A 27986-nucleotide genomic window follows, 5' to 3' on the forward strand; every position below is an offset into this window, starting at 1 on the left:
CGCATGCTCGTCGGTCCGTCTGTCTGCAGCTCCGCGGCTCATCTCGCTCCTCTCTCGGCCACTTCTGCTCCTTCGGCCCGCAGCGAAGCGGGGGATCTTCGGCCTGTGGACCGGCAGATCCGGCAGGCGGCTCGGCGGGGACAGACGCAGCTCGGCTCGTCTCGGCGGTGAAAACCCGGACGGAGGCCCGCAGTGTGCGCGGAGCCTCCCGCAGGCCTCCGGCCCCACTCCCGCTTTTTCTCCCGGAAAATGGACGGCTTCGCCGGCAGTTTGGGTGAGTCCGGCCGCCGCGCGAGCCCCGAGCGGCGCCCTCTCTCCTGTCCGCGCTGCCGCGGGGCGGCGGGAGCCGCACGCGCCTGTGGCGGCTTTACACGTGTCACTGGTGTATTTATCAGAGAGTATGCACCGCCCCTCCGGCATCTGCAGGGCCACAAAACCAACGGCCTCCTCTGAAGGAGGCTCTGCAGAACCGGACCTCCTGCAGGAGACCTCCTGAGGGGGGGGTGAGAGCCAAGACGGGCTCAGAAATGTACATTCGGCTTTGTTTCAACCGCAGGGCCGCAAACCACAATTTAGACACCGCACTGTGTGTGTGTGTGTGTGTGTGTGTGTGTACACACACACGCGTGGACTCTGATCTGCGGAACAAAGACTCAGGAAATGACTTATTGATTCACTCCTCACACCTCGGTGTGTGTGTGCGCGCGTGCACATGCGTGTTAGAGTTACATACATTTAAGCTCAGCTGTTCAGATTTACTCAGGAAATGAAGTTTAGTGTTTCTTTATTAACATTAAAAACAGTGGAGTTGAACCTTTCAGGGTTTCTTATTTGTTCATGTAACCATGTGTGAACACGGGTGTCCCGTCCACATGCACTGCAGGTTTGGGCGCCATTATTGGTCTTACTCGCTCCTCCTGGGCTCCGTGGGTGCTGGGAGCAGGTCCTGCTGGGTCTGTGTTTCTCTCTCAGTCCAGTCATAGGCCATCTTCCTGCCTTGGCGTTTTCCTGCCTCAGGAAGCTGAAGGAAGGTCAGGAGGATGTGTGCTTCAGTGCAAACACGAAGGCGTCTGCGTTTTGTTGAACATGGCTCTGAAATCCTGAGCGCGATTATTTAGTGTGATTGTGAAAGAATAACAGAGAACTTGGCTCAGAGCTCAAAGCTGCTTTCTGCAGAAGTGCTATGAGGCGCACCTCTGCTAGGGGCGAAAGGAGCACCAAACCACCGCCGAGCCCCACACTTTGAGCACGCTCAGACTGGCTGAGTGTTTCAATAAGAACCATCTTCAAGTTCAGGTTTGAAGGAAGCGCGAAGAAACAATGCGTCTGGTTTAAGTTCATTTTGAAGTGTGTGTCGTGGTGCTGGTGCGAAGGGTGAGCTTTGCTCTCCGTGTCTGGTGTTTTCTGTCATGTGATCTTTGAAGGTCGCACTGTGCTGTAGTTTCCTGGTGAACATCAGTTTCTACCTGCTGCATTGAGGTGGTAAAGTTCATTATTACACTTTTGTTCGATCATCTCAGAGGACGATCGCGCACTGACCTCTGCGCTGCTCCATATTTCTTCTCTAACATTAGAGACGAAATACATTTGTTTCAGAAGCTTTTTCTTTGAGCTCATGTCCAAACCAAACTCTCTGTGCTCGCTCCAGGAGGTTGACCATCCTGCACTCAACCTGGAGCTGATCTGTTTATTTGAAGATGGACGAAGAGCCTCGTGATCATAACCTGAAGCGTACAGGTATTTCCCCAAAAGTTGATTCTGTTCAGCTGGATGTTCTCAGTTCATCTGAACAATGACTGAAACCAGCACCACTGAATGAATGGGCTGGTAGGTCAGTTTATGATCATTAGTATGCAATATGCTCTTCCTTCAGTGGTGCTGGTTTCAGTCTTTGTGCAAATGTCCTGTTTATAAGGTTGGGGAAGCTTGCAGTCAGCTGAGACTGAAGGAGTCACCTGATGATGACGAAACGTTTCTCCCACTGAGAACGTCCAGATGAACAGAATCAACTTTTGGGGAAATACCTGTACGCTTCAGGTTATGATCACGAGGCTCTTCGTCCATCTTCAAATAAACAGATCAGCTGAGTTCGACTGCCCTCCTCCAGGTCGAGTGCAGGACAGTCAGCCTCCTGGAGCAAGCGCAGAGAGTGCGCGTTTGGTTTCGATTAGTAGTCTCTTTTTTTTCTTTGCACAGTTGAGGAGCGTATCAGGTCACATTTCACTGCGTGTTATACCTGTATAACCATGCACGTGACAAATAAAGAATCTTGGATCTTGATTGTATATACACGAGTCTGAGGTCATGGAGCTTTGGGGGGGGGGTCCTAGAGCAGAAGCGTCAGTGTTGATTGGCTGAATCCCAACCCTAACTGAAATGGTCCTCACAGACGTAGATTTTCTGCTTCATTGGAATCCCAAACATGTTCGACCTCCATTTTTCCCACAATGGGTCAGTGTGTTGTTGCTTGGCGTGTCATTCAACGTGCTGCTTTTGCATTGGTGGCTAAGTAGATGAGGCTGGAACTAGGGCCGCTCAATTATGGCAAAAATGATAATCATGATTATTTTCACTGAAATTGAGATCTCGATTATTTGACGATATTTATTTAACAATAACAATGTATTGAATAATGACTTTAAAGATTGTCATAAAATAGTGCAATATATAGTGCAAATACTGATAACAGTGCAAATGTTTGCAATATAAAAATAAATGAAAAATGTAAACATCTATGTTTAGTGAACTTTGCAGTGTTGCTCTGTGGTGCAGCTACACTGTAGCAAAGTTTACACACTGTGTCTACTTGATCCAGTCTGACTCCATGAACCCATAATGCTTCCACACCACTGAAGTTTTTTTTTACCTCTCTTTTCAACCAACGGCAGTCACTCTCCTCTCCAAATAACTTCTGCTTTGCTTTCCGAGCTTCCCTCGGGTCCTCTTAATCAGCGGTCCCCAACCCCCGGGCCTCGGACCGGTACCGGTCCGTAGAGGTGGAAATCACCATACATCCCGCGATACGATATTATCACAATACTTAATGCACGATTTTAAAAATATTTTGCAATATTGAGATTCTGTACATAAAGGTAAACTTTATCAATATTCATTTTATCTAATAACAAAGTCTCGCACTCAGTCTTTCTCTCATTTCAGTCAGTTTTATTGTTGACAAACTGAACGGTTTGTATTACAGTCTAGTCCAACTTAACTGGATGCAACCATCTGGTACAATTATAGCTATTCTGAACTATGCAATTTATGAAAACTATGCAGCCCCTTCAGCAACTGAAGAATTTGAAAGTAGATTAAAACAAAATATAATTTTACATTAAATAAAAAAAGTTTTAAACTTAATTAAAATAAAATAAAATAAAATTGAATTAAATAAAAATTTAAAATAAAACATGTCTTAAATTAAAATAAGTAAACGGTCATGTTTATTGCTGCCAAAAAAAAAAGTTAAACACATTTGGGGAGTGAAGGAATGTCAGGATTCTTGCTCAGAAAAAGGATCAACATGCTCTGAAGTCAGAGTTCCAGTCCACGAAAACTTTTTTGTAACAACATATCGATTTCTGCTGTCCCTGTATCGATACATTATTAGCAAACAAAATATCACAATACTACACAGTATTGATTTTTTCCCCACCCCTACCGGTCCGTGAGTCGTTTGGTACCGGGCCGCGAGAGTTGAGGCTCAGGTGTGAAATGTATAGTTTTCTGGGTTTTTATCGGTTTTCAGCGTTATTTTGTTATTGTTTTTATCGTTTACTCGTTTTTTCTGGGTCTTTTCACGTGTGTTATGAATAAATCTTCTTTTTTTTCGATACCGGTACTAGTTTTATTTTGTTGCATTTATCAGGCGACACCTTAAAGGCCGGTCCGTGAAAATGTTGTCGGGCATAAACCGGTCCGTGGCGCAAAAAAGGTTGGAGACCGCTGCTCTTAATTGTTGTGACACGTGTTCGAAATGCAGAGAGGTGCGCTCGATTTGCCACACAGAGCAGCGCGAGAGTAAAGCACCCAGGGAGGGGCTAATAATCGGCTCAGTCATTTTTAATGATCGTTGAAAGCCCAGATCATAATCGTGATTAAAATTCGATTAATTGAGCAGCCCTAGCTGGAACAGCAATCATGGTGAGATGGTCAACCTGAATTCACAAATCTGACTTTTCTCCCGCTGAAGCTTCGCTCGTGGGTTTTTACAGCGGCCGCCTGCGAGCAGCTCTCCTGCCCCAGTCGCCATTTAAACCAAACCAAACCTTCCTGTTTGCTTTGTGTTCACTTCGTGCTTCCGTGTCCCTGTAGATGACAGTATGTCCGGCGCCAGTGTATCGGACGTCAACGACCGTCTGTCTTCTCTTGAGCTTCGTGTCCAGCAGCAGGAGGACGAGCTGACAGTGATGAAAGCGGCGCTCGCCGACGTCCTTCGTCGCCTTGCTGCCTCTGAGGACTCGGCGGCCTCTGCGAGCAAGAAGCAGCACGGTGGGAAGGGTGAGTGTGTTTGTTAAAACTTTATGTGTGGAGGTGTGAAATTAGCCCGTAAGACTTTTTAATCTGCAGTCTTGTGTCGTGTCCTGCCCCCTGCAGGTGGAGCTGCACTGCGTGAAGCCTACTCCATGTCCTGCATTGCCAACGGAGGCTCATCCGCACGTAAGAGAGACTCCACCTCCGTCACCAGGAAGGAGACTGTGTCGTCTGCCGCCAAGAGGTAAAAACGCCGCAACACGTGCAAGCGGATGCCAGGAACACAGATTTATGTCAGGTCACACCTAGGGATGGGTGTCGTTTAGGTTTTATCCGATACCGGTGCCAAACTGGTACTTTTGAAACAGTGTCGGTGCTTTAACGGTGCTCAAACGGTCTGAATGCAGATCACAAACTTTGTCCAAAAACCTCTCATGTTCAGCTGTTTTTTTTTTTGTAAAACGATAACAATGTTAGCCTTTTCTGCAGCTATGGGGCATATATGGTATCACTCTTGGCTGGAAGCAGTGCTTAAACAATGGAAAAAACACAAACTTTGTCCAAAAACCTCTCATGTTTAGCTGTTTTCCACTTTTTCTTTGGTCATTTTAGCCTTTTTGGCCAGGGTGAAGGTAGTACCTGCCATCAAACAAGAAGACAGCCGCATGTAACTACGACGGTGTTTGCTAGTTCACCTTACGTGCATTAATGTAATAACGTGGTTAGCCTACTCAACGTAAATTACACACGAACAACATTAAGCTACTCACACAGAGAAGAACAGCTGCTGCTGCCATCATCACCCGTCATCATTTCTGCTACACTGGCAGGGCTAGGGGCCAGGACTCTCCTCTTCGGGTTTTTGGGGGATATTGCTAACTCCAGGTCGATAACAGGCAACCCACCCACAGTAGATGTGCTCGATATGAGGTCTCGCAGCAAGCTATCAAATACGGTGCTTTTAAAAAACGCTATGCGTCACCAGGTGTTTCATCGGATTTGAGGTGTTACCTCCTTTGACAGTATCAGCTTAAAGCACTTGTTGCAGGCTGCTGAGTTTGCATCTTTTGCTGTGAAGTACAGCCAGACTTTGACCGCTTTGCCTTGGGCGTTTTTAATCTGTAGCTCTGCTCTAAAAGAACGCACACCTGGGCCCGCCTACTATCCTCGGAAAGGTAAAATGATTGGCTAGAATCCAAAGTGTGTGACATCTCAGGGGGGAAAAAAGCACCGAAATGTGCGCTGCTTTTCGGTCTGGTTACTACCGTTTATATCAGATCCGGTGCCATTATGGCCTAACCCTAACCCTAACCGGTACCCATCTCTAGTCACACCACAGTTTATGACGTGACCTGTATGCTTGCTCCAGAGCGCCCGTTCACCTGAAGGTACCTGAAGACTTGCTGATAGATCGAGTCAGTGAGCAGCTGCAGACAACCAATAGAACCAGATTAGAACCTCAATAGAATGCCTGTTTGATCTGTCATCAGTAGAACTACAACAGAACCGTAGTGGAACCAGCAGAACCTCAGCAGGCTGTTTCTCATGCTACTGGTTTTTCCACAGTGGTGCAGACAAGAAGGATGGTCAGCGTTCTCAGATGGCGGAGATCCAGGAACACGAGGAGATCGCTCACCATACAAACCCATCCCCTGTCCCCTTTTCCCCCCACCCCCCCCCAACCACTCCCGCTCCCCAGATGCAACAGAGACCACCTGTTTCCTCTGAGAGCAGTAAAGGCCACGCCCCTCCTAAAAGGTTTCATTTTGTGATTTGTCGGTTTGGCTTCACTGCCTGCTTGTGACGTCACTGTTCCGATGTCACTCTATACGTAGCTACTAACCCTGCCTCCCGGGACACACCGTCCTGCTCTGCTCCACCTAAACTCGAATCACCTGACCAGCATGGACAGGTGTTGCTGATCAGCTGATTTGACGTTTATGCTAATAAGTAGGGCTGTTCGATGAAAACGTCTATCATTTCATATTACGCTATCGTTTGTTTCGAGGTGTCGCAAAATAAACTGTTTACAGTTTATTTTTTCATGGTTTTGTTTTTCACTGTAGAATTTCTCTAAGTTCTCTCGTTCTCTTATATTTAATATAACCACACTACGGACAGACTAGCGACTGTTTTTATGCTTTGTCGTTACAACAACGGTAAAACCATCGCGTGGCTCCGCCGTCCGCTTGTTTATTTTCCACGTAAACCTTTCACAATAAAGCTGAAGATCCTGCTGAGATTTTTTAAAATAAACTGAATTACGTGAAATAATATGCAGAGTGTTTACGGACAAGAAGCTAAAAAGAGCCGTCAGGTGCTAAAAAATAAACCTTAGAACACGCCGTGTAATAAATACTCACAAAGAAAATTGTGGCCGTTTCAACTTATGTAACTCTCGACTCCAGGTACACGACACATAGCTGAAAACACTTCACGCAAGTCGAGTTGCCTGAGATTCACAGAATTTACAGAAAATGTAAAAATTTTGTGATAAGTATCGTTGTCGGGATGATAGATGTCTTATATTGAGATATGAGATTTTGGTCATATCACACATCCATACTAATAAGCAGGTAGAAAAAAGTCACGATGAGTTTAAGTTTGCTTTTTATGTTTAAATGGTAGAAAAGTTTTCTGTCTGAGTGCAGATGAGGAACTTAAACCCAGAGACCCTCGGTGCTCTGTGGGATCTTTCAGGTGATGCTAGTTTCCAGAGATCTGATTGGTCAGTAGGTGTTCATTTTGTATCTGTTGCTTTCTAATCTCAAAGCGTTCACAAAGCTTTATTCATAACCACAAAGCCTGCTTCTTAGTACTGACCTTTGATTTCTGACGTGGTAAGGACTGTGTGTCTTTCGGAGCAGTGACCTTTGACTCTGCCTGGCTCCTCTTTAGTCTCTGCTGCTTGTTTTAATATGATTACTAATGTGATCTCATCCCAGCTTTATCCCAGGACCTCCTCTTTTTAACTCCTCCTCCTCCTGCAGGCCTCATGCAGCCTGGGTCTTGAGTTTCTGATGTATCCCAGCTCTAACCTCTCTGCGAGTTGTATGTTTGACTTTGTCCCTCTGGCTCTTTGGAGGAGAAGGTGTTTGGTCTCTGACGACTGATTGGTCTGGATCGCCGTCTCATAGAAATTCATTGAAAAAACTAAAAAATCAGATGAGAAACTTCAAAAGTTAAATTTAAAATCCAGGAAAATAAAACTTCAGATCTACAAACGACTCAGAGATTCTTCCTCCTCCTCCTGCTTACAAGCTGAACCCCGATTAGTACTGCAATACTCACTGTGTGCGTGTGTGTTCAGGGGCCCCAGCGTGAAGCGGTCCTCAGGGATGGAGCGCTCTCAGAGCAGCACCTGGGACACTTCAGATGAAAACAGGAACAAACTGGTGAAAGCTGCGTCCACCTCCAAACTGCTGGCCAAGGTGGTGAAGAACACAGAGAGGTACAGACGCATAGCCCATGTGCAGTACACACAAAGAGTGCGCGCGGTACAGACGTTGTTTTGTGGACTGTCAGGCCTTCGTGTGTTTATATTGACAAACTGATGGTGAGACTTTGTTTTCTTTCAGGCACAGAGATCCTGTCATGAGCCAAGGTAAACACCACACACATCTTCATCATCATCATCGTGTGTAGAAATGGACAGAAAGCCTCGGAGACGTTTCAAAGCGTTCTTGTCTTCGAGGCTGTGCTGCTGCTGTTTGTGTTGTCTGTTGTTGGTTTTTCTCAGTGATCGTGTCTTTGTCTCAAACCAGCCAAAATCTCAACTCGAGAGAAAAACAGCCAAGCTGGTAAGTCGTAACGATCTGTCGGAGCAAGCTAACGGTCTAATGTGCTAGCGGCTGCTGTATGAGCGCTCCCTGTTTCTGCACCAATCACAGCTCTCTCTCTTGCTCTCTCACACTCTGCTTGATGCTGCCAGTCTCGCTCGCACACCTGCTCTTACTCCTTCAGGCTGTTCAGGTGATGTCATACCTGTGTTTGACTCCCTGACATCATTTACCCCCATATAAGGTGAAAAAGTAATAAAATAAATTTATTCACACTCCCAATCAGACAAATCACCCACCGTGCGCACACACAAACGCGTGCCCGAGCTGCCTCACCTGCACAGCTTTAAAGCCTCAGTTTCTTCATCTGTCTTGCTTTTTTTTTTTTTTCTTCTTAAATCAGCAGCACCTTTCAGATCTTGGCCTGTTTCACCTCTGCTAACAACTGTCACACCTGAAAGACAGAACATCTGTAACCAAATCTGCTTCAATGCCGATATTTATTTGCCAAATCAATAAAAACTAGACCCATTAGACTCTGACAGGATTAGCTTTGCAGTTTGGGATTTATGCTTTGGGGTTGGACTGCTGTGCTAGTCTGAGGAATGTCTGTCTAATGTTTCAGAGGGGAATGCTATTAAGATGTTCATGCGTGGTCGACCGATCACCATGTTCATCCCTTCAGACGTGGAGAACTACAACGACATTCGGACCGAACTTCCTCCAGAAAGACTGAAGCTGGCGTGGGTGTATCCTTCACCTGGGACACGGGAGTGCTCTTACACTTAGCAGTGATAAATATTGGCCGCTTTGATGAAACAGGTGTTATGCAGTGAAACACTTTTCTGACACTGATGTGTAAAAGCTCAGTGTTTAAATGCAGAATTCCAGGCCAAAATTCAGAGTATTGGAAGTTCAGGAGAGACCACGGGTGTGGCAGGTCAGCGTTATCTGTGTATATCAGTAAAACCAAAGTCTAAGCATCAGCAGGTCACGGCCTTCAGAGATCTTCATGCATCCCTCACCTGCTCTGTTGTGAATGTCACTACATCTCCAGCTGTTGTCCAGGTGTTTCCTTGACTTCGTGCAGGTACGGTTACCGGGGAAGAGACTGCAGAGCAAACATCTACCTCCTTCCAACCGGAGAGATTGTTTACTTCATTGCGTCGGTCGTGGTTCTGTTTAACTACGAGGAGCGGACTCAGAGACATTACCTCGGACACAGCGAGTGCGTCAAATGGTGAGAAAGAGCTCCGTAGTACTCGCTGCTCTCCTATTGGCTGTTTGAGGCGACAGATAAGTGAGCTGCTCTTTTTGTTTCTGTCAGCCTGGCCATCCATCCCGATAAAATCCGGATTGCCACGGGACAGCTCGCAGGAGTCGACAAAGATGGACGGGTGAGAACACATACCACATTTTTAAGGTCAACTTTCAGACAAAAGGAAAATGTAAATACGAGTCGAAAACCGAGGCTAACAGGAGAGCTGCTGATGGATAGAACTTTTTAAATAAATGAATAAAAACAATTAAGACAAGGGTGCTGTCCCTCTCAGGCTCAAGTTCATGTCTGGGACAGCGTCAGTCTGGCCAAGCTCCACGTCATAGGTGAGCTAACGTTTGAACGAGGCGTCGGCTCCCTGGCTTTCTCCAAAGTTGTAAGTATCAGCCAGGTGCACCACGGGAGCTGTAGTTCTCACATACCTGCAGCTCTATGCATCATCAACCTTGCTGTGTCTCTCAGGATTCTGGTCGGCACCTGAGTGTGATTGATGACAGTAACGACCACATGTTAACAGTCTGGGATTGGAAAAAGGAGTCAAAGATAGCAGAGATCAAGGTGAGCCCACGTTTTTGTTACTGCACTGGTTTTTACCGGTTCCAACGTGTTCCACCTGTGCTCAAATGCTGTGTTTTTGCAGACCACCAATGATGTGGTCCTGGTTGTGGAGTTCCACCCAACGGACCAAAACACCATCGTCACCTGCGGGAAGTCCCACATCTTTTTCTGGAGCTGGAATGGGAACGCGCTTGCTCGTAAACAGGGAATCTTTGGGGTGAGTTTCTGCAGTTTAACTGTAACAGTGCTCATCACTGATTAAGCACTCATAGATTCACGATCGGCACCTGTGATTGACAAAAAAAAGACCCATCAAATTTGTTGCCAAACAAGCTGTGCTGAGCTTTGATGGTGGGGAAGAAGATTGCACCGGGGGAGGTCGGTATTTAACACCATATGGTTTAAATGGGACAGACTGACCCTGAGATGGGGGTCTGTAACAGTATGTCAGATTTAAATGCCTTGGTCAGTACTAGCAGCTGCTGTCCAAATAAAGTCTATTTGAAATAAAACCAAAATACAAACTTGTGCTTGGTGTACGTGCAAATACTAGAACGTGTCCAGTTTCGTGTACGAAGGCTTTTAGAACAATGAAAATAAAGATGTTTGCCTGATGCCTGCGCTATCAGCCACATCGATGACGCTGGGTGTCATGACACGCCGTCTCTTGGTTCTGCAATGTTTATCTAAGTGCTGTGTTTGACACTGTGGATCAATCTATTTTATTGGATAGGCTGGAAAATTTTATTGGAGTCACAGGAAATGTTTTATCATGGCTGAGAACCTACCTGTCTGGGAGATGTCAGACTGTTAGTTCTCTCTGAGACCTGTGCAGTGAGCCATGGGGTGCCTCAGGGCTCCGTACTTGGACCATTGCTGTATTCTCTGTGTCTGCTGCCTCTTGGTGTTCTTTTAATGTAACCTTTCATTGTTACGCATTGTTACCTGCAGCTTTATGTTCCTTTAACCCAGTGGTTCCCAAACCTTTTTTGCTAGGCCCCACTTTGTTTTACAAGAAAAATATTTGCATTGTGCTGAGGTGTCTAAATTAGAATCTTGTCTATCTGCAATTAAGTTCGGGTTATCAGATAACTTCCTGCTTCTAAATACTGATAAGACAGAGTTGATGGTCACTGGACCACAAAAATGTCAATAAGTGTCCTAAAATTTCATCTTGAAAATTGACGACTATGTCATAAATTGCAGGGACAAGATTTAAAAACTTGGGTGTGTGGTTCGACATGGTGCTCTCCTTCGAGTCTCATGTAAAAGAGATAACAAAGATAACTTGAGGAACATCGCCAATTATTGTAACGCTCTCCTTTCTGGGCTACCAAAGAAAAGTTTTAGAGGTTTACAGATGGTGCAAAATGCAGCTGCTCGCATTTTAACGAAAACTGTACCCCTGTACTGAGATCTCTTCATTAACTACGAGCAGATTTTAAGGTCCTGCTGCTCACCTACAAGGCTTTAAATAGTGTGGCACCTTCATACCTCTCCGACCTTTTACATCTTTATGTTCCATCCCCGATCTCAGGACTCTGGCCTTCTAAAGGTTCCTAGGGCCAGGAAAAAACAATTGGAGAGTGTGCGTTTTCTTTTTGTGCCCCGTTTTTGTGGAACAACCTCCCTCAAGATATTAGGCAGGCATGCTCTGAAGACCCACTTGTTCACCCTTTCCTACATGTCTTAATTCTGTCCCATTTCGTTTTTTAAATTCTTATCTTTTTAACTTTAATTGCTATGTGTCGATTTATCTACCTTTTTATTTTCAAATAGCTGTACAGAACTTTGAAAGCTCTTTATAAATAAAGTTATTATTACTATTATTATTATTACCAACACAATATGGTAAATGGCCTGTATTTGCTTTACGCGCTTTACTTGGTCCTAAGGACCCCAAAGCGCTTTACACATCCAGTCACACACCCATTCACACACTGGTGATGGCAGCTACATTGTAGCCACAGCCACCCTGGGGCGCACTGACAGAGGCGAGGCTGCCGGACACTGGCGCCACCGGGCCCTCTGACCACCACCAGTAGGCAACGGGTGAAGTGTCTTGCCCAAGGACACAACGGGGCCGGGGCTCGAACCGGCAACCTTCTGATTACAAGACGATCTTGAGCCACGATCGCCCCAATAAACAATAAACGGTGGGTACAGGTGATCTGAATGGACAGCAAGCAGTGGTTTCATACCTGTTGGTCTCTGATCTTAAACTGAAGCTGCACTAAAAGTGTTTCGTTTTTTGTTCCAGTAAGAACCCTCAGCTTTCTGTGGTTACACAGCAGAGAAGATGCGGTGTAGACGCAGAGAGGCTGAAGGAGCTCCGAGCTGATTAGAGGCAGGGTTTGTGTAGTGACGCCCAGCAGGGGCTGAAAACACAGCAGTTTAAGCAGTGATGGTTGTTCGGCGTGGTTGTGCCAGTTTGGATTCAGAAGTCTCTGTGACCTCACTAATTCACTTCTTTGACCATAACTTAAGATTTTATTTTCCAGCGATGGCAAAATGTCACACGCGCCTCACTCGATGGATAAAATACAACAGTTGTCATTGCAGAGGTTAAAGGTGAATCTGGAGCGTGATAGAGGGAAACTGTAAGCAGCGTGTAGTCAGAGGCATACAACCACGAGCTGGTGATGCTGCCTGCTGAGCTGAACGAGCTGTACGTGACGACAGGAAGTGAGTACATGATTAAATGTTTGGATCTGGAGCAAAGACAGACGGACCCCCGGGTGTGAAAAGTCGGACCCCTGTTTCTCTGCTGGTTTCACTTTCGGTGACGTAATTCCAGTGAGCTGATAAACAGATTCTGCAGCAGATGAAGTGAAAGGAGTCAAAAAAGTGATCATGGTGAACGCTTCCTCTGTTTGCTCTTAGTGGAAAAATCAGTAAAAATCTACAGGAGAACAGGAAGCTCCACCCGGCTGAGGACAGAAAGAAAACCCTTTATCACAGAATTAAACAGATGATATGAAGGTGGTATTTCTGCAGCAGATCCCCTGAAACAGCTGCTGAGTCCACAAAACACAAAAGCATCTATCCATGAAAACACAGCAGAAACATCGAGCTTATTAAACTTGCACCTACACACTTTTTACTTGATTTAAATCAAAGATTTTTCTCAGCTTTTTGTCTTTAGAGGAAACCCGGGTCCTTCTTTGAACTCACTCCAACACTCCTCTCCTGCTTTCTCCTGTTTTCTAGAAATACGAAAAGCCAAAGTTCATCCAGTGCCTGGCGTTTCTGAGTACCGGAGACATCGTCACTGGAGATTCTGGGGGTAGGCTGCTGGTCTGGACCAGGAGCGCCACGGAGAACCCGGCCGGGAAGGGGCCTCGAGGTATCGGGTTGGGGTTGTTCACAGTGTTTTGCATAAAGATCGTGCAGGTGTGTGCCACGGGGCAGCCGCAGAGCAGAGAAACAAACAAGCCGAGACGCTGTGAGGGAAACGACGTGCATATTTTCATCCTGAGTAAAACGGCATTCGCCTTGTTAATGAAATAAGCTCGGTCTGTTTAATGAGTTTGCATTGGTATCCGCCCTGAAGCGTTTCCCTGCACGAGACGGATCCCGACAGGTTTTACAGCTTCAGAGTTCGATGCTAAAGCAAATGACAGTCTCGCTGATTTTAAGGTCACAGAAAATGTCAGAGTGAAGAGTTTGATTTAAACCGACCAGAACCAGCAGCTCCAGAGTCCTGTAAGCAACCGACTACAGAAAAACCACAGAACAACAACAGGTTGTGTGTGTTGGCCCAGTTTCAGTAATGGTTTTTGTCATGTTGTTAAACTGGTTTTTAGAGACATGATGCCAGGGATTAAACGATTTTCTACTGAAATTCTACTCTGAGCGCTTTTTTTCTGAGAAGGGGACAAAAGACAGTGAAAGTGGAGATGGATTTTTACCCCTCGGCAGCACGTTGGTGCATACAAGCAACAGGAAACTTGGTTTTTGGAGGAAATCTGCAGGAACAGGAAGTGTTTTCATTATGATCTGCTGCCTCCCGCTGGTTGTTTTGTGAGCTGCTCTGTAAAAAGAGTGCAGGAACTAAACCTATTTAAAGCAGTTTGTTTTCATCTACATGAACGTTACACGTTGGTGCTTCCTGTAGGAACATCAGCAGCAACATACTTTCTGACTTCCTGTGTAAACATGAAGAACCAACATGTACCGCTTGCACTTCCATGGGAGCAGTGAGGACATGGGGAAGTCCAGAAAAGTCCCTGAGCAGAAATCTGTGTCGGGACGCCTTAAACATGATTGGACGTGACATCGCACATGATCAGAGTTTCAGATTAATAAATGTGGGAAAACATTTGAGGTGCGTGACGTGGTCACGGCTGAAACATAACTTTTCTGTTCATTCAGAGGTCACTTTTGTGCTTTGAACACTTAGTCACGTGACCCCCAGAGGACGTGTCACAGACGAACGATGCGTTTCTCAGATTTAGGAACAGCCACGTCCTGTTTCAACTTTCAGAGTTAAAAAAAAAAATCCTTTAATCAAAGCTTATTTTTTTGTTTGATAACTCACCTCTGTGTGTGTGTGTGTGTGTCTGTCTACGCAGCCTTTCGGATACTTCATCATGTCGATGGTCACGAGGGAAGTGTTTTCTGTATGTGTGGGATGAGGAGCGGCATGCTGCTGACTGGAGGAAAAAAGGACCAAAAAATCATCCTGTGGGACCACGAACTGCAACGTCACCGTGAGATCGAGGTCTCGCAGCACACATGCACACCTCAATGAAACTCAGCTGTGATGACATCATCTCGGCCGTCAATCTCCACAAATCTAAAGTGTCAACCATGTGACTGAGGCTACGCGTTTGATCCCCACAGGTCCCAGATCAATATGGAACCATCAGAGCAGTGTCTGAGGGGAAGGGGGACGAGTTTCTGGTCGGGACGTCGCGTAACTTCATCCTGAGAGGAACTTTCAACGATGGCTTCCTGGTTGAGGTCCAGGTGAGTAAAACGCCTCCGGGAAGTGACGACAGACCAGGAGGTCACATGATCGCATGGCGTCACTGACCAGAAAACTTCAGTACCTCTGTGTTGTGATGTGTTCAGGGCCACACAGACGAGCTGTGGGGTTTGGCGGCTCACCCGTCCAAAGACCTGTTTCTGACATGCGCTCAGGACCGGCTCGTCTGCCTCTGGAACTCGAGCGATCACAGTCTGCTGTGGAGTCGCACGCTGGATGAAAAGGTGCGTGGTGACGGGGAGGCAATTTATTGATTATTTATCGATTGGTCATTGGTGATCGCATGTTTCTCCTCCTCAGGAACACGGACACTGTGCAGACTTCCATCCAAGTGGCGCTGTGGTCGCCATAGGAACGCGATCAGGAAAGTCAGTACAGAGTTTTGTTTTTTTTCTACCTGAACTCAAAGATCCTTTCCTTGTATCTCTGACCTCTGGTCCCTGTCAGGTGGTACGTTCTGGATGCTGAAACCAACGACCTGGTGGGGATTCACACCGATGGGAACGAGCAGCTGTCAGTGATGCGCTTCTCCATTGGTGGGTGGAGCTACGTTGTTCACGGGCTGTGGCTGGAACACGCTGTGTGCCTAACAGATGTCTGGAGGTCGCCAGCTTTCGGCTGACCTCGGAGCATCTTTATCTGTTCGCTAACAATGGGCAGCCCTCTTGGTGTGATATCATGTTACTGTGTAACGGCTTCCAGTAGTAAATAAATTTAAGAGATTTCTGAGAATGTAGGCTGTCATTGATGTGGTTGCTAGGTGACAAGAGCAGATGTTTGTGATGCTGTACAGAGCTCCACCTTGTATGCGGTGTCAGCCACAGGACGCAGCCCCTGAACATGGACACTCATTAAACTGAAGATCATAACGGTGTTATGAGAGAACTACAAATCTCAGCTTGCACCTCTCTATCTCTCTCTGCAGATGGAAGCATGCTGGCTGTCGGATCTCACGATAACTTTATTTACCTTTACAACGTCTCTGAACAAGGACGCAAATACAGCCGATACGGAAAGTGCACGGTGAGTCAAAAAAACAATTGCAGCTTAGTGAACACCTGTCTGCCCCTGTTGCATCCGTTAGTTTGTTCAGTTTGCCCCAAAAAGTTAAATCTGTTCATCTGGACATTGTGTTTTCAGTGGGAGAAATATTGGTTCATCATGCAGGTGAATTACTTGGATAAGTAACGAAACGTTTTGGTATCAGTTAACAAGCTTCGGGCGTTTTTCTCACTGATATTAGGCTGCTCGTCTTGGCAGAATTGGTAACGCTTGTTTTGGTTGGTTTCTTAGCACAGACCCAGCTTGTAAGCATAGTTTACAAATATTCTAGTGCTGAGGGCAGACTTTAGGAAGGCCATTCCAGAAGCTTAATGTTAGCCTGCTTTGTCCAAAATCACTTCTGATGTGTGTTTGTGATCATTGTTCTGCTAGAACACACGGCTATGTCCAAGCTTCAACTTCATTTGAGGAAAAGTCGAAGAAGGCTGTCGTCCTTCTGTATTCCATCCACTTTGTGCAATGTACCAGAGCCATGGGCGTGGTACTTAGGGTTGGGCAATATATAAAAATTTTACAAACGACAATCATCAGTTCAATAATCAACGATGGGCGACTGTAATCATGCACGGACTGATTTGCGCGTTTACAACACAGAAATTTTAACATTTTTAACCTGCTCAACCCATCTGGAGTGCAGAATGAACAAACTTTGGACAAACTACCCAAAATGCGAGACATTTCAGAGATTTTGACTGAGTCTACGCTCCAGATGGGTTAATTGTCGTGATGACAGCATGTTAACGCTAACAGCGCTAAAAATAAATAAATAAAAAAAGTCACCAATTTGGGATGAAAGAGGTAAACCTAAGAATGTAACCAAAGCGGTGTGCCACTTGTGCGGATGTAAAATGCGAGCAAAGTACTCAAACCTGACTAACTTGCATGAGGATGTCCGTGTCCACCATCCGGCTGAGTATGCTAGGCTATCACCAGCTTCTGCAGCTCCATCAACAAGCTTTTGGGTGCTCTCTGAGGAGGGGGCATTTGCTCTCAAATGAAAGAGGGTGCTGTTAAAAGAGCTCTATTATCTTTTTTTTCTTTCTTTTGACTGCTTCTATTCGCTCCATTATTATTATCAAATTTACTCATGGGCAAACGAATAAATCGCCAGTGCTGGGAAGGTTACTTTTAAAATGTATTCCACTACAGATTACATGCCCCAAAATGTATTTTGTAATGCATTCCGTTACGTTACTCAATGAGAGTAACGTATTCTGAATACTTTGGATTACTTAATATATTATCATCTTTTTACAGCTACATGAATGTACTATTGCTGTGTGATTCATTACTATTACTGAAGGTTACTCTCCATACCAACACCAACTAGATGTTTAAATCTTAATATAAATGAGTAACAGTAGGTGGACATTAGGTAAGGCTGCACTTTTTGCAGTGTCTTAATACTTACAACTGGACTACACTGCCCATATGGCTACATTCTTTAGGGCTATGCCTGTAACACTCTGCCTATTGCCTTCATATTAAATAATTTTTAAAAATATCTCTTTACGTCATTATGCGGGCTGCAAGTAGAGGTGACATTCAATTCAATTCAATTTTATTTATATAGCGCCAAATCACAACATAAGTCGCCTCAAGGCACTTCATAGATACAGAGAAAAACCCAACAATCATATGACCCCCTATGAGCAAGCACTTTGGCAACAGTGGGAAGGAAAAACTCCCTTTTAACAGGAAGAAACCCCCGGCAGAACCAGGCTCAGGGAGGGGCGGCCATCTGCTGCGACCGGTTGGGGTGAGAGAAGGAAGACAGGATAAAAGACATGCTGTGAAAGAGAGACAGAGATTAATAACAGATATGATTCAATGCAGAGAGGTCTGTTAATACATAGTGAGCGAGAAAGGTGACTGGAAAGGAAAAACTCAATGCATCATGGGAATCCCCCGGCAGCCTATGTCTATTGCAGCATAACTAAGGGAGGATTCAGGGTCACCTGGTCCAGCCCTAACTATATGCTTTAGCAAAAAGGAAAGTTTGAAGGCTAATCTTGAAAGTAGAGATAGTGTCTGTCTCCTGAATCCAAACTGGAAGCTGGTTCCACAGAAGAGGGGCCTGAAAACTGAAGGCTCTCCCTCCCATTCTACTTTTAAATACTCTAGGAACAACAAGTAGGCCTGCAGAGCGAGAGCGAAGTGCTCTAATAGGGTGATATTTATTGTACTATTCTTAGTTAGTGTATTCTCTGTCTTGTCTTAATGTTGGTTTATAATGGAGCACTGTAACAAAAAATAATTTCCCCCAGGGATCAATAAATTCTGATTACCGTATTTCCCGGACTACAAAGCGCACCTGAATATTAGCCGCACAAGCTAAAATCAGGGGAAAATCCTGTTTTGTACATACATTAGCCGCACCTGACTAAAAGCCGCAGGTGTTTCAATGTTGACTTATCATATGTAAGAGAATATGCACAAAGGGAATTGTCAGGAAAGAGATGGCTGTTTGGAGACACACCCCTTTTATTAATATTTTGAAAAACAAGTTATGGGTACATATTTGCACATGTAGTACATAACAGTAACCTACAGCACACCAGAAAAATAGATTCGGACTACCTTTTAGGCTCAGGTGCAGTGACACGGCTGTAACAAGAAGAAAAGTCAGTCATTCACCATCTTTCTCTTCTTCCTGCGCTCTAAAACCACCAAAGTCCTCTTCTCCAATGTCGGATACAAACAGGCTCAGGATGGCTTCGTCATCCACTCTCCGCTTCTCTCCTTCGTTATCACTTTCAAAACCAAAGAAATCCTCGTTGTCAGTGTCAGAGTCGAACACCCTCAGAAGGGCCGTGGCGGTGTCCTCCTCTCCATCATGCAGCAGTCCAGCCCTTCAAAATCCGTTGGTGATCGTGGATGTTTTCGCACTTTTCCACGCTGTCAGAATCCACCGGTGGAGTTGGGCATAACTTGCTTTTCGCAAGTTTATCGCCGCTCGTCATCCATGCCTCCCGCTGAATGCGTAGCGCTACTTTGAAGTTTGTTTTTCGCGCTACTTCGTACGGCACTACGTTGCCTGGCGGACGGACATGTGACTAACATACCACTCTTGAACCCCGATCCTTCCGCCAGGCAACGTAGTGCCGTACAACAGCGGAACAAACAAAACAAATCGTCTTACGATATCACAAAAATCATGGAAAATCCATAGAAAAGCCGCACCTGACTAAAAGCCGCAGGGTTCAAAGCTTGTGCAAAAAGTAGCGGCTTATAGCCCGACATTTACGGTATTCTGATTCTGATATGGTACTACAAGGTCATTAAGATAAGATGGGGCCTGATTATTTAAGACCTTGTATGTGAGCAGCAGGATTTTGAATTCAATTCTGGATTTAACAGGAAGCCAATGAAGGGAAGCCAAAACAGGAGAAATATGCTCTCTCTTTCTAGTCCCTGTCAGTACTCTTGCTGCAGCATTTTGGATTAGCTGAAGGCTTTTCAGTGAGTTTTTTGGACATCCTGATAATAATGAATTACACTAGTCCAGCCTGGAAGTAATAAATGCATGAACTAGTTTTTCAGCGTCACTCTGAGACAGTATAATTCTAATTTTAGAGATGTTGCGCAAATGGAAGAACGCAGTTTTACATATTTGTTTAATATGTGCATTGAAGGACATGTCCTGGTCAAAAATGACTCCAAGGTTCCTCACAGCGTTACTGGAGGCCAAGGTAATGCCATCCAGAGTAAGAATCTGGTTAGATACCATATTTCTAGGCCTTTCAGGGCCGAGTACAATAACCTCAGTTTTATCTGAATTAAGAAGCAGAAAGTTAGCGGCCATCCAGGTCTTTATGTCTTTAAGACATTCCTGCAGTTTAACTCATTGGTGTGTGTTATCTGGCTTCATGGACAGATAGAGCTGGGTGTCATCTGCATAGCAGTGTAAATGTATGCTATGTCTTCTAATGATGCTGCCTAAGGGAAGCATGTATAATGTAAACAGAATTGGTCCTAGCACTGAACCCTGTGAAACTCCATAATTAACCTCAGTGTGTGAAGAGGACTCTCCATTTACATGCACAAACTGGAGTCTATTAGATAGATATGATACAAACCACTGCAGTGCAGTACCTGTAATACCTACAGCATGTTCTAATCGCTCTAATAGGATATTATGGTCGACAGTATCGAATGCTGCACTAAGGTCTAGCAGGACAAGCACAGAGATGAGTCCACTGTCAGAGGCCATAAGAAGATCATTTGTAACCTTCACTAAAGCTGTTTCTGTGCTGTGATGAGCTCTGAAACCTGACTGAAACTCTTCAAATAAACCATTCCTCTGCAGATGATCTGTTAGCTGTTTGACAACTGCTCTTTCAAGGATTTTTGATATGAAAGGAAGGTTGGAGATTGGCCTATAATTAGCTAAGACTGCTGGGTCTAGAGATGCTTTTTGAGTAAAGGTTTAACTACAGCCAGCTTGAAGGCCTGTGGTACATAGCCGATCATTAGAGATAGGTTGATCATATTTAAGATCGAAGAATTAATTAATGGCAGGACTTCTTTGAGCAGTTTTGTAGGAATGGGGTCTAAAAGACACGTTGATGGTTTGGAGGAAGTAATTATTGAAGTTAACTCAGAAAGATCAATTAGAGAAAAAGAGTCTAACTTAACATCAATGGTACTAAGAGTAGCTGTAGATAATATTACATCTGTGGGATGATTACTGGTAATTTTTTCTCTAATGATAAAAAATTTTATTTGTGAAGAAGTTCATGAAGTCATTACTAGTTAAAGGGATTGTTGGCTCAAAAGAGCTCTGACTTTTTGTCAGACTGGCTACAGTGCTGAAGAGAAACCTGGGGTTGTTCTTATTTTCTTCAATCAGTGATGAATAGTAAGATGTTCTGGCTTTGCGGAGGGCTTTCTTATAAAGCAGCAAACTATTTCTCCAGGCTAAATGATGATCCTCTAAATTTGTGACACGCCATTTCCTCTCCAGATTACGAGTCATCTGCTTTAGGGTACGTGTTTGAGAATTATACCACAGAGTCAGGTACTTCTGATTAGAGACCTTAGTTTTCACAGGAGCTACAGTATCCAGAGTCGTACGTAGTGAGGAGGTGAAATTATTAACAAGATAATCGACCTCTGTTGGAGTAGCGTTCAGATAGCTGCTCTGCTCTATGTTGGTACAGGGCATTGAAGATGATAACAGTGGGTGGATTATATTCTTAAACTTAGTTACAGCGCTTTCAGAAAGACATCTACTTTGATAAAGTCTACTCTCCACCGCTGTGTAATCAATTATTGTAAATGTAAATGTTATCAGGAAATGATCAGACAGGAGAGGGTTTTCAGGAAACACTGTTAAATGTTCAGTTTCTATGCCATATGTTAAAACAAGATCTAGAGTGTGATTAAAGTGGTGGGTGGGTTCTTTTACATTTTGAGAGAAACCAATTGAGTCTAATAACAGATTAAATGCCATGTTGAGGCTGTCATTTTTAGCATCTACATGGATGTTAAAATCACCCACAATAATTATTTTATCTGAGCTCAGAACTAAATTAGATATAAAGTCTGAGAAATCAGACAAACTCTGTGTAAGGCCCAGGTGGATGATAGATGATAACAAGTAAGACTGGTTTCTGAGTTTTACAGCTGGGGTGGACGAGGCTAAGCATCAGGCTTTCAAATGAATTAAGTCTGTCTTGGTCTTTCATTAATTAATAGGCTGGTGTGAAAAATTGCTGCCACACCACCCCCTCGGCCTGTGCTTCGAGGTTTCTGGTAGTTAGAATGACTCGGGGGTGTTGATTCATTTAAACTAACATAATCATCCTGCTGCAACCAGGTTTCTGTAAGGCAGAGTAAATCAATTTGTTGATCAATTATTAAGTCATGTACTAACAGAGACTTGGAGGAGAGAGACCTAATATTTAATAATCCAGATTTCACCGTTTTACTCTTTGGTTCAGATGTGGATACTTTATTGTTCTTTCTTTGTAATTGTTTATGTTTAAGTTGTTTGTTGATGGTTTTTAGTTTGTTTTTTGTCTGTTTGGGAGCTGACACAGTCTCTATGGAGATGGGTTTTTGGGGGGGTAGCAGGAGGAGAGAAGCTGCAGAGAGGCGTGTAAGACTGCAACTCTGCTTCCTGGTCCCAACTCTGGATAGTCATATTTTGGGGGGTTTAATAAATTTGTCCATATTTCTAGAAATGAGAGCTGCTCCATCCAAAGTGGGATGGATGCCGTCTCTCCTAACAAGACCAGGTTTCCTCCAGAAGGTTTGCCAATTATCTATGAAGCCCACATCGTTTCTGGGACACCACTCAGACAGCCAGCAATTTAAGGAGAACATGCGGCTAAACATGTCACTCCTGGTCTGATTGGGGAGGGGACCAGAGAAAACTACAGAGTCCCACATTGTTTTGGCAAAGTTACACACCGATTCAATATTGATTTTAGTGACCTCCGATTGGCGTAACCGGGTGTCATTACTGCCGACGTGAATTATGATCTTACTGAATTTACGTTTACCCTTAGCCAGCAGTTTTAAATTTCCTTCAATGTCGCCTGCTCTGGCCCCTGGAAGACAATTGACTATGGTTGCCGGTGTCTCTAGCTTCACATGTCTGAGAACAGAATCGCCAATTACCAGAGTTTGACCCCCGGCGGGTGTGTCGCCGAGTGGGGAAAAACGGTTAGACACATGAACGGGTTGGTGGTGTACCTGGGGCTTCTGTTTAGGACTTTGCTTCTTCCTCACCGTGACCCAGCCGCCCTCTTTCCCCAGCTGCTTGGGGTCTGCCGGGGAACAGCTAGCGGGGCCTACGCTATCTTTGGCTGCACCAGCTACAGGGGCCTGGCTAGCTATGGGTGAATGAAGGGTGCGAAGCAGAGTCTCCAATTCAGTAATCCTGGCCTCCATAGCTGCAAATATGCTACATTTGTTACAGATATCATTACTGCTAAAGGAGGCCGAGGAGTAACTAAACATCTGACACAATGAGCAAGAAAGTGCAGGAGGGACAGGTGAAGTAGCCATGGTGCTAACGAGTCGGCTACGAGCTAAGCTAAGCTAGCGAAACAGTACAGAGACAGTGAGTGAATACTTTGGCTATAAATTAGGTAGTGAGTACACAGAAAGTGTGCTTCGGATGAAGCACGTGAAGATTATACTATGAAAAAGAATGTATTTAAAAGTTGTTAATTAAATTGCTAAGCAAATAAGCTACTCAGAAACACCACTGTGTTTGAGCAGGAACAGGAAGTGATACTCTACCGCAGAGCGAGCGAACACCAAGTGACAGCGCCACCATGGGCCGCGAGATTGAGACACAGACATTACAGCCTCTTAATGTGTGTTTTGTTTGGGTTTCCACCGGTGTGGAATTACCAATAATAGAAAGACCATAGCCTAACATATGAAACAGGAAAAGACCGCTGTGTAATCCATTTATTTCTGCAAAGTAACTGTATTCTGAATACCACCTTTTTAAACAGTAACTGTAACGGGATACAGTTACTCATATTTTGTATTTTAAATGCATAATGCCGGTACATGTATTCCGGTACTCCCAACACTGTAAATCGCCCATGTAATAACGTCGATGGGCTCAGCATATCGTCGATAGCCGATATGTTAGTCCAATCGCCCAACCCTAATGGTACTATGTGCTTGGCAGTTGGTTCAGATTTCTTAGGTTTGAAAGCCTCACCTCACCTCCAAACGTAACTTTAATGGTAGATGTTAATTTCACATGTGCAAGTTACTGTGATAAGAGGCGAACCTGAGAGGAGAGGTCTCTGAAGCGGGATTTATGGTCCCACAAACGTGTCCATCCATGTCCCACTCGGTTGGACAGAGAGGAGGAGAGGAGTCCTCCAAGATCCTAACCGTTCGTTCGACAAAGCGGATGACGTAAGCGACTGCCTAATGTTGATTGGTTGCAAGTGGGCCGGAAAAGAGCAGAGACCGACTGAACGGGAGAACTGCAGTAAAAACACTTCAAAGATAATAAAATGTAGCATGACAAGCACAGACAACAGTGAAACTTTTCATTGTTTTTAACACTATGTTTCACTTTAACTCTTTGTGTGTCATAACTTTGCTCTCCTTTGCGGCTCATGGAGCAACAACAATACAAGCAAGAGTGGCCCTTGTGTTTGCTCTCCTTAACTACAAATTCCACTTTACAAGATTGAATGTAGCTCCTCTGTGGGTTAAACTTGGAAACACTTGTGGTGGTGCTCAGGTGTGTTCATGAGTTAACTAAATGTTTCAACAGGGACATTCGAGCTACATCACCCACCTGGACTGGTCACCTGACAACAACTTCATCATGTCCAACTCTGGAGACTACGAGATCCTCTACTGTGAGTACCTTCTCATCATAGGCTCTGGCACTACAGTACTGTGTACTGTTATCACAGAGTACTGTAATACTGCAGTATTTTGTTGATGTACAGTGACAGATGTCTGTTTTCAGGGGACGTTCCAAACGCTTGTAAATATATCAGAAATCGTTCAGAGTGTAAAGACATCGACTGGGCGACTTACACCTGTGTCCTGGGATATCATGTGTTTGGTCAGTACAATGGGAGAGTGTGTGTATTTGTGTGTGTGTGTGTTAGGGTGTTTATTCTGAAGATGTTTATACTTCCCTGACTGTTGAATCAGGACAACTTTCTTAACTCTGAAATTCTGTCTGCCTATCTCAGGTGTTTGGCCAGAGGGTTCAGACGGCACCGACATCAATGCTCTGATCAGGTCCCACAACAGGAAGGTGATCGCTCTGGCTGACGACTTCTGTAAAGTTCACCTGTTCGCCTACCCATGCTCCACCTTCAAGGTGACACACATAAAAACACACATTTGAAAATGCTAATCGTCAAACTGAAATGGTTTCAAAGGCTTACTTTATAAATGCGGACCGGAGGGTGTGTTCCAACTAGAGGAGGATCAAACTCCTCAGCCTCCCTGGGAAAGTCTATGCCAGGGTGCTGGAAAGGCAAGTCCGTCCGTTAGTCGAACCTCAAATACAGGAGGAACAATGCGGTTTTCCTCGGTCCTGGTCGCAGAACACTGGACCAGCTCTTTATCCTCTCAAGGATACTCGAGGGTGCATTGGCGTTTCCCCAACCAGTCTACATGTGTTTTGTGGACTTGGAGAAGGCATTCGACCGTGTCCCTCGGAGTGCCCTGTGGGAAGTACTTCTGGAGTATGGGGTGTCTGGCCCATTGCTACAGGCCATTCAATCCTTATACAACGGTTGCAGGAGCTTGGTACACATAGGCAGCAATAAGTTGGAGTCAATCCTGCTGGGTGATGGGCTCCGCCAGAGCTGCCGTTTTTCACCGATTCTGGTCATAATTTTTATGGACAGAATTTCTAGGCGTAGCCAAATGGCGGAAGGCTTTCACTTGGGTGGCCTCAAAACCTCATCTCTGCTTTTTGCGGATGATGTGGTTCTGTTGGCTTCAACAGGTGATGGCCTCCAGCTCGCCTTGGAACGGTTCACAGCCGAGTGTGAAGCGGAGTATCGGCACCTCCAAATCTGAGGCCATGGTTCTCAGCCAGAAAAGGGTGGAGTGCCCACTCCAGGTCAGGGATGAGTTACTGCCCCGGAGTGGAGGCGTTTGAGTATCTCGAGGTCTTGTTCACGAGTGACGAGTGAAGGGAGCGGGAGATCGACAGACGAATTGGTGCAGTGGCTGCAGTCCGTCTTGGTGAAGAGAGAGCTGAGTATAAACACGAAGCTCTCAATTTACTGATCTATGTCCCTACCCTCACCTATGGTCACGAGATCTGAGTAGTGACTGAAAGAACAAGATCGTGGATACAGTTGTTGGAAATGAGCTTCCTCCCAACAGTGGCTGGCCTCGCCCTTTGAGTGAGGAGTTAAGCAATTCGGGAGGGGCTCAGAGTAGAGCCGCTGCTCCTCCACATCAAAAGGAGCCAGTTGAGTTGGTTCGGGCATCTGACAAGGATGTCTCCTGGGCTTCTCTGCTTAGGCTGCTGCCCTGTGACCCGGCCCTCGGATAAGCGGAAGAAGATGGATGGATGGTTTCAAAGACTGAGATCTGAGTTGAGAGCAGCCATCTGATCAGAGATCCCAGGACCTCCCTGTCTTCTCCTCCTCTAACTGTTCTGGTGGGACACAGAGTTGTTCCCAAGCCAGCCGAGAGGTTTAATCTGTTCAGTGTGTCCTCTGTTTGTTCTGACATCTGCTTCCAGTCAGACACAAACACCTCAACTAGCTGGCGCTCCAGAAGTGTCCTGCTGATTGGTCAATCAGCAGGTAAACCAAAAGCAGGTCTGCAGTGCACACGTGAACCCTCGTACACATTGGATATTAGATAATTGGGGTATGGTAAATGGACTGATTTTTGTATAGCTATATAGCTTTTCTACTCTCCCGGAGTACTCAAAGCCACATTCACACACATTCTCACAAGCACTTGCTCTACACTGACTGCTTTCTAACTACATTCACACACATATTCTGATGGATGCATCAGAGAGCTACTTGGGGTTAGTATCTTGCCCATGCAGACTGGGGAAGGCAGGGATCGAACAACTAACCTTCCGATCAGCAGCTGACCTGCTCCACCGGGTGGCTGTACCTGAGCTACAGCCACCCAGCTGTTCCTTATCAATTGCTGAGTGTTGATTAGAGGTAAAAGGGTTTGGGTGTGACTATTCTAAATGTCAGTGTCATCAGCTCTGTTAATAAAGTTTTTGTCTGCAGGCCCCCAGCCATAAGTACAGCGCCCACAGTAGTCATGTGACCAACGTGGCCTTCCTGTATGACGACAGTTACCTCATCTCGACGGGCGGGAAGGACACCAGCATAATGCAGTGGCGTTTGGTTGAGAAGTCTTCGCTGTCCCTCAATGACAGCATCATCTCTAACTCTACCCCCCGCCGAGTTGAGCCTGTATTCGCACCACCCCCTCCCACTGGAACCACCCACTCGCAGGAACCCAACCCTCCTCCGACAGCCAATGGGACTCAGGAACCCTCCCCTGAAACCCCGCCCCCTACACAATTAGTTCCACCCTCATCAGAGCTAACACCACCCAATTCTGAGTCAACCCCGCCTCCCTCAGACAGCACGGTGAGCCTGAAGGACAGTCTGGAGCCCAGTGATGATACGGCTACGCCCAGCGACGAGGGGCTGCCCCCTCTGACCCCGCCATCGTAGACTGTTTGTGCGTCTTTGTGGGGACCAGGCACACTTGTGCTCCGAGTGAGGATGGCTTTGCAAACGAAGAGATTCTGTTGGGTTTTATGATGCTTCAGTTCAGTTTAGGGTTATAGTTCAGCATGTTAATGGGACGGCTAATACGATAGAAACTTCCAGAGGATGTCATTGTCTCTGATTTACTTCAGAATAAACCTCCACTCTTCACACAGTCAGAAACCAGAGAAATGGGACAGTTCAAAAGGCTGCCTGAGAGTCTGATTTTGGTTTTCTTCAGCCTTGCAGTGGTTAGTGATAAATAATCTGAACATCCATGATTCACAGGAGCTACTCACAGTGGGTTTCAGCTGCTTTGAATGTGAACAAACTCTGAGTTCTAATAATAGTTATTAATTCTAATCAATAATAATAATAAGAATCCCCACAAGAAGTACAAATGTCTGAAACCTACAGATCACGCGATAAGAAGACCTCAAGGTCACAGTTAAACATCTGGAAGGTCACATTAGAAGAAGCGAAGGGAGGGGGAGCGTTTTCCGAACACACACACACACACCTGTGTTTCAGGAACAGGAAGTGTTGTGGGGCTGGGGAGAATCTGAAAGTCTTAAAACTTTCCTGATTTTTTTTTTTCCAAAATGTATTTAGACCCCCAAAATAATCCT

The 27986-nt window shown here is 45.3% G+C and overlaps 1 protein-coding gene across 3 annotated transcripts; it reads left to right on the top strand.

Moving 5' to 3' along the window:
- eml4 (EMAP like 4) lies at positions 1–27986 on the top strand. 3 transcript variants are annotated; one of them, XM_026189261.1, is made up of 24 exons: positions 1–274; positions 4315–4500; positions 4597–4717; positions 6040–6231; positions 7784–7924; positions 8052–8077; positions 8238–8273; positions 8878–9001; positions 9343–9492; positions 9580–9649; positions 9806–9907; positions 9994–10089; positions 10172–10306; positions 13300–13435; positions 14664–14812; positions 14935–15060; positions 15166–15303; positions 15380–15447; positions 15527–15615; positions 16005–16102; positions 24402–24489; positions 24603–24701; positions 24835–24965; positions 26866–27986. In XM_026189261.1, exons 1-24 carry the CDS (start codon positions 250–252, stop codon positions 27319–27321), a joined length of 2982 nt encoding a protein of 993 aa, XP_026045046.1. In that variant the 5' UTR covers positions 1–249; the 3' UTR covers positions 27322–27986. The 3 variants fall into 3 exon arrangements, with proteins under 3 accessions (XP_026045046.1, XP_026045047.1, XP_026045048.1); XM_026189262.1 differs by lacking the exon at positions 8238–8273; XM_026189263.1 differs by lacking the exon at positions 6040–6231 and having other exon boundaries at positions 4–274.

The sequence above is a fragment of the Astatotilapia calliptera genome, chromosome 13 (genome assembly GCF_900246225.1).
Source record: "Astatotilapia calliptera chromosome 13, fAstCal1.2, whole genome shotgun sequence".
Taxonomy (NCBI): Eukaryota; Metazoa; Chordata; class Actinopteri; order Cichliformes; family Cichlidae; genus Astatotilapia; species Astatotilapia calliptera.

Excerpts from the sequence above, each read along its gene's own strand:
- eml4 (XM_026189261.1), top strand. The coding sequence starts at position 250 with ATGGACGGCTTCGCCGGCAGTTTGG. Across the intron at positions 8,078-8,237 it reads AGATCCTGTCATGAGCCAAG|CCAAAATCTCAACTCGAGAG; the intron begins GTAAACACCACA and ends GTCTCAAACCAG. Across the intron at positions 15,304-15,379 it reads GTCGCACGCTGGATGAAAAG|GAACACGGACACTGTGCAGA; the intron begins GTGCGTGGTGAC and ends TCTCCTCCTCAG.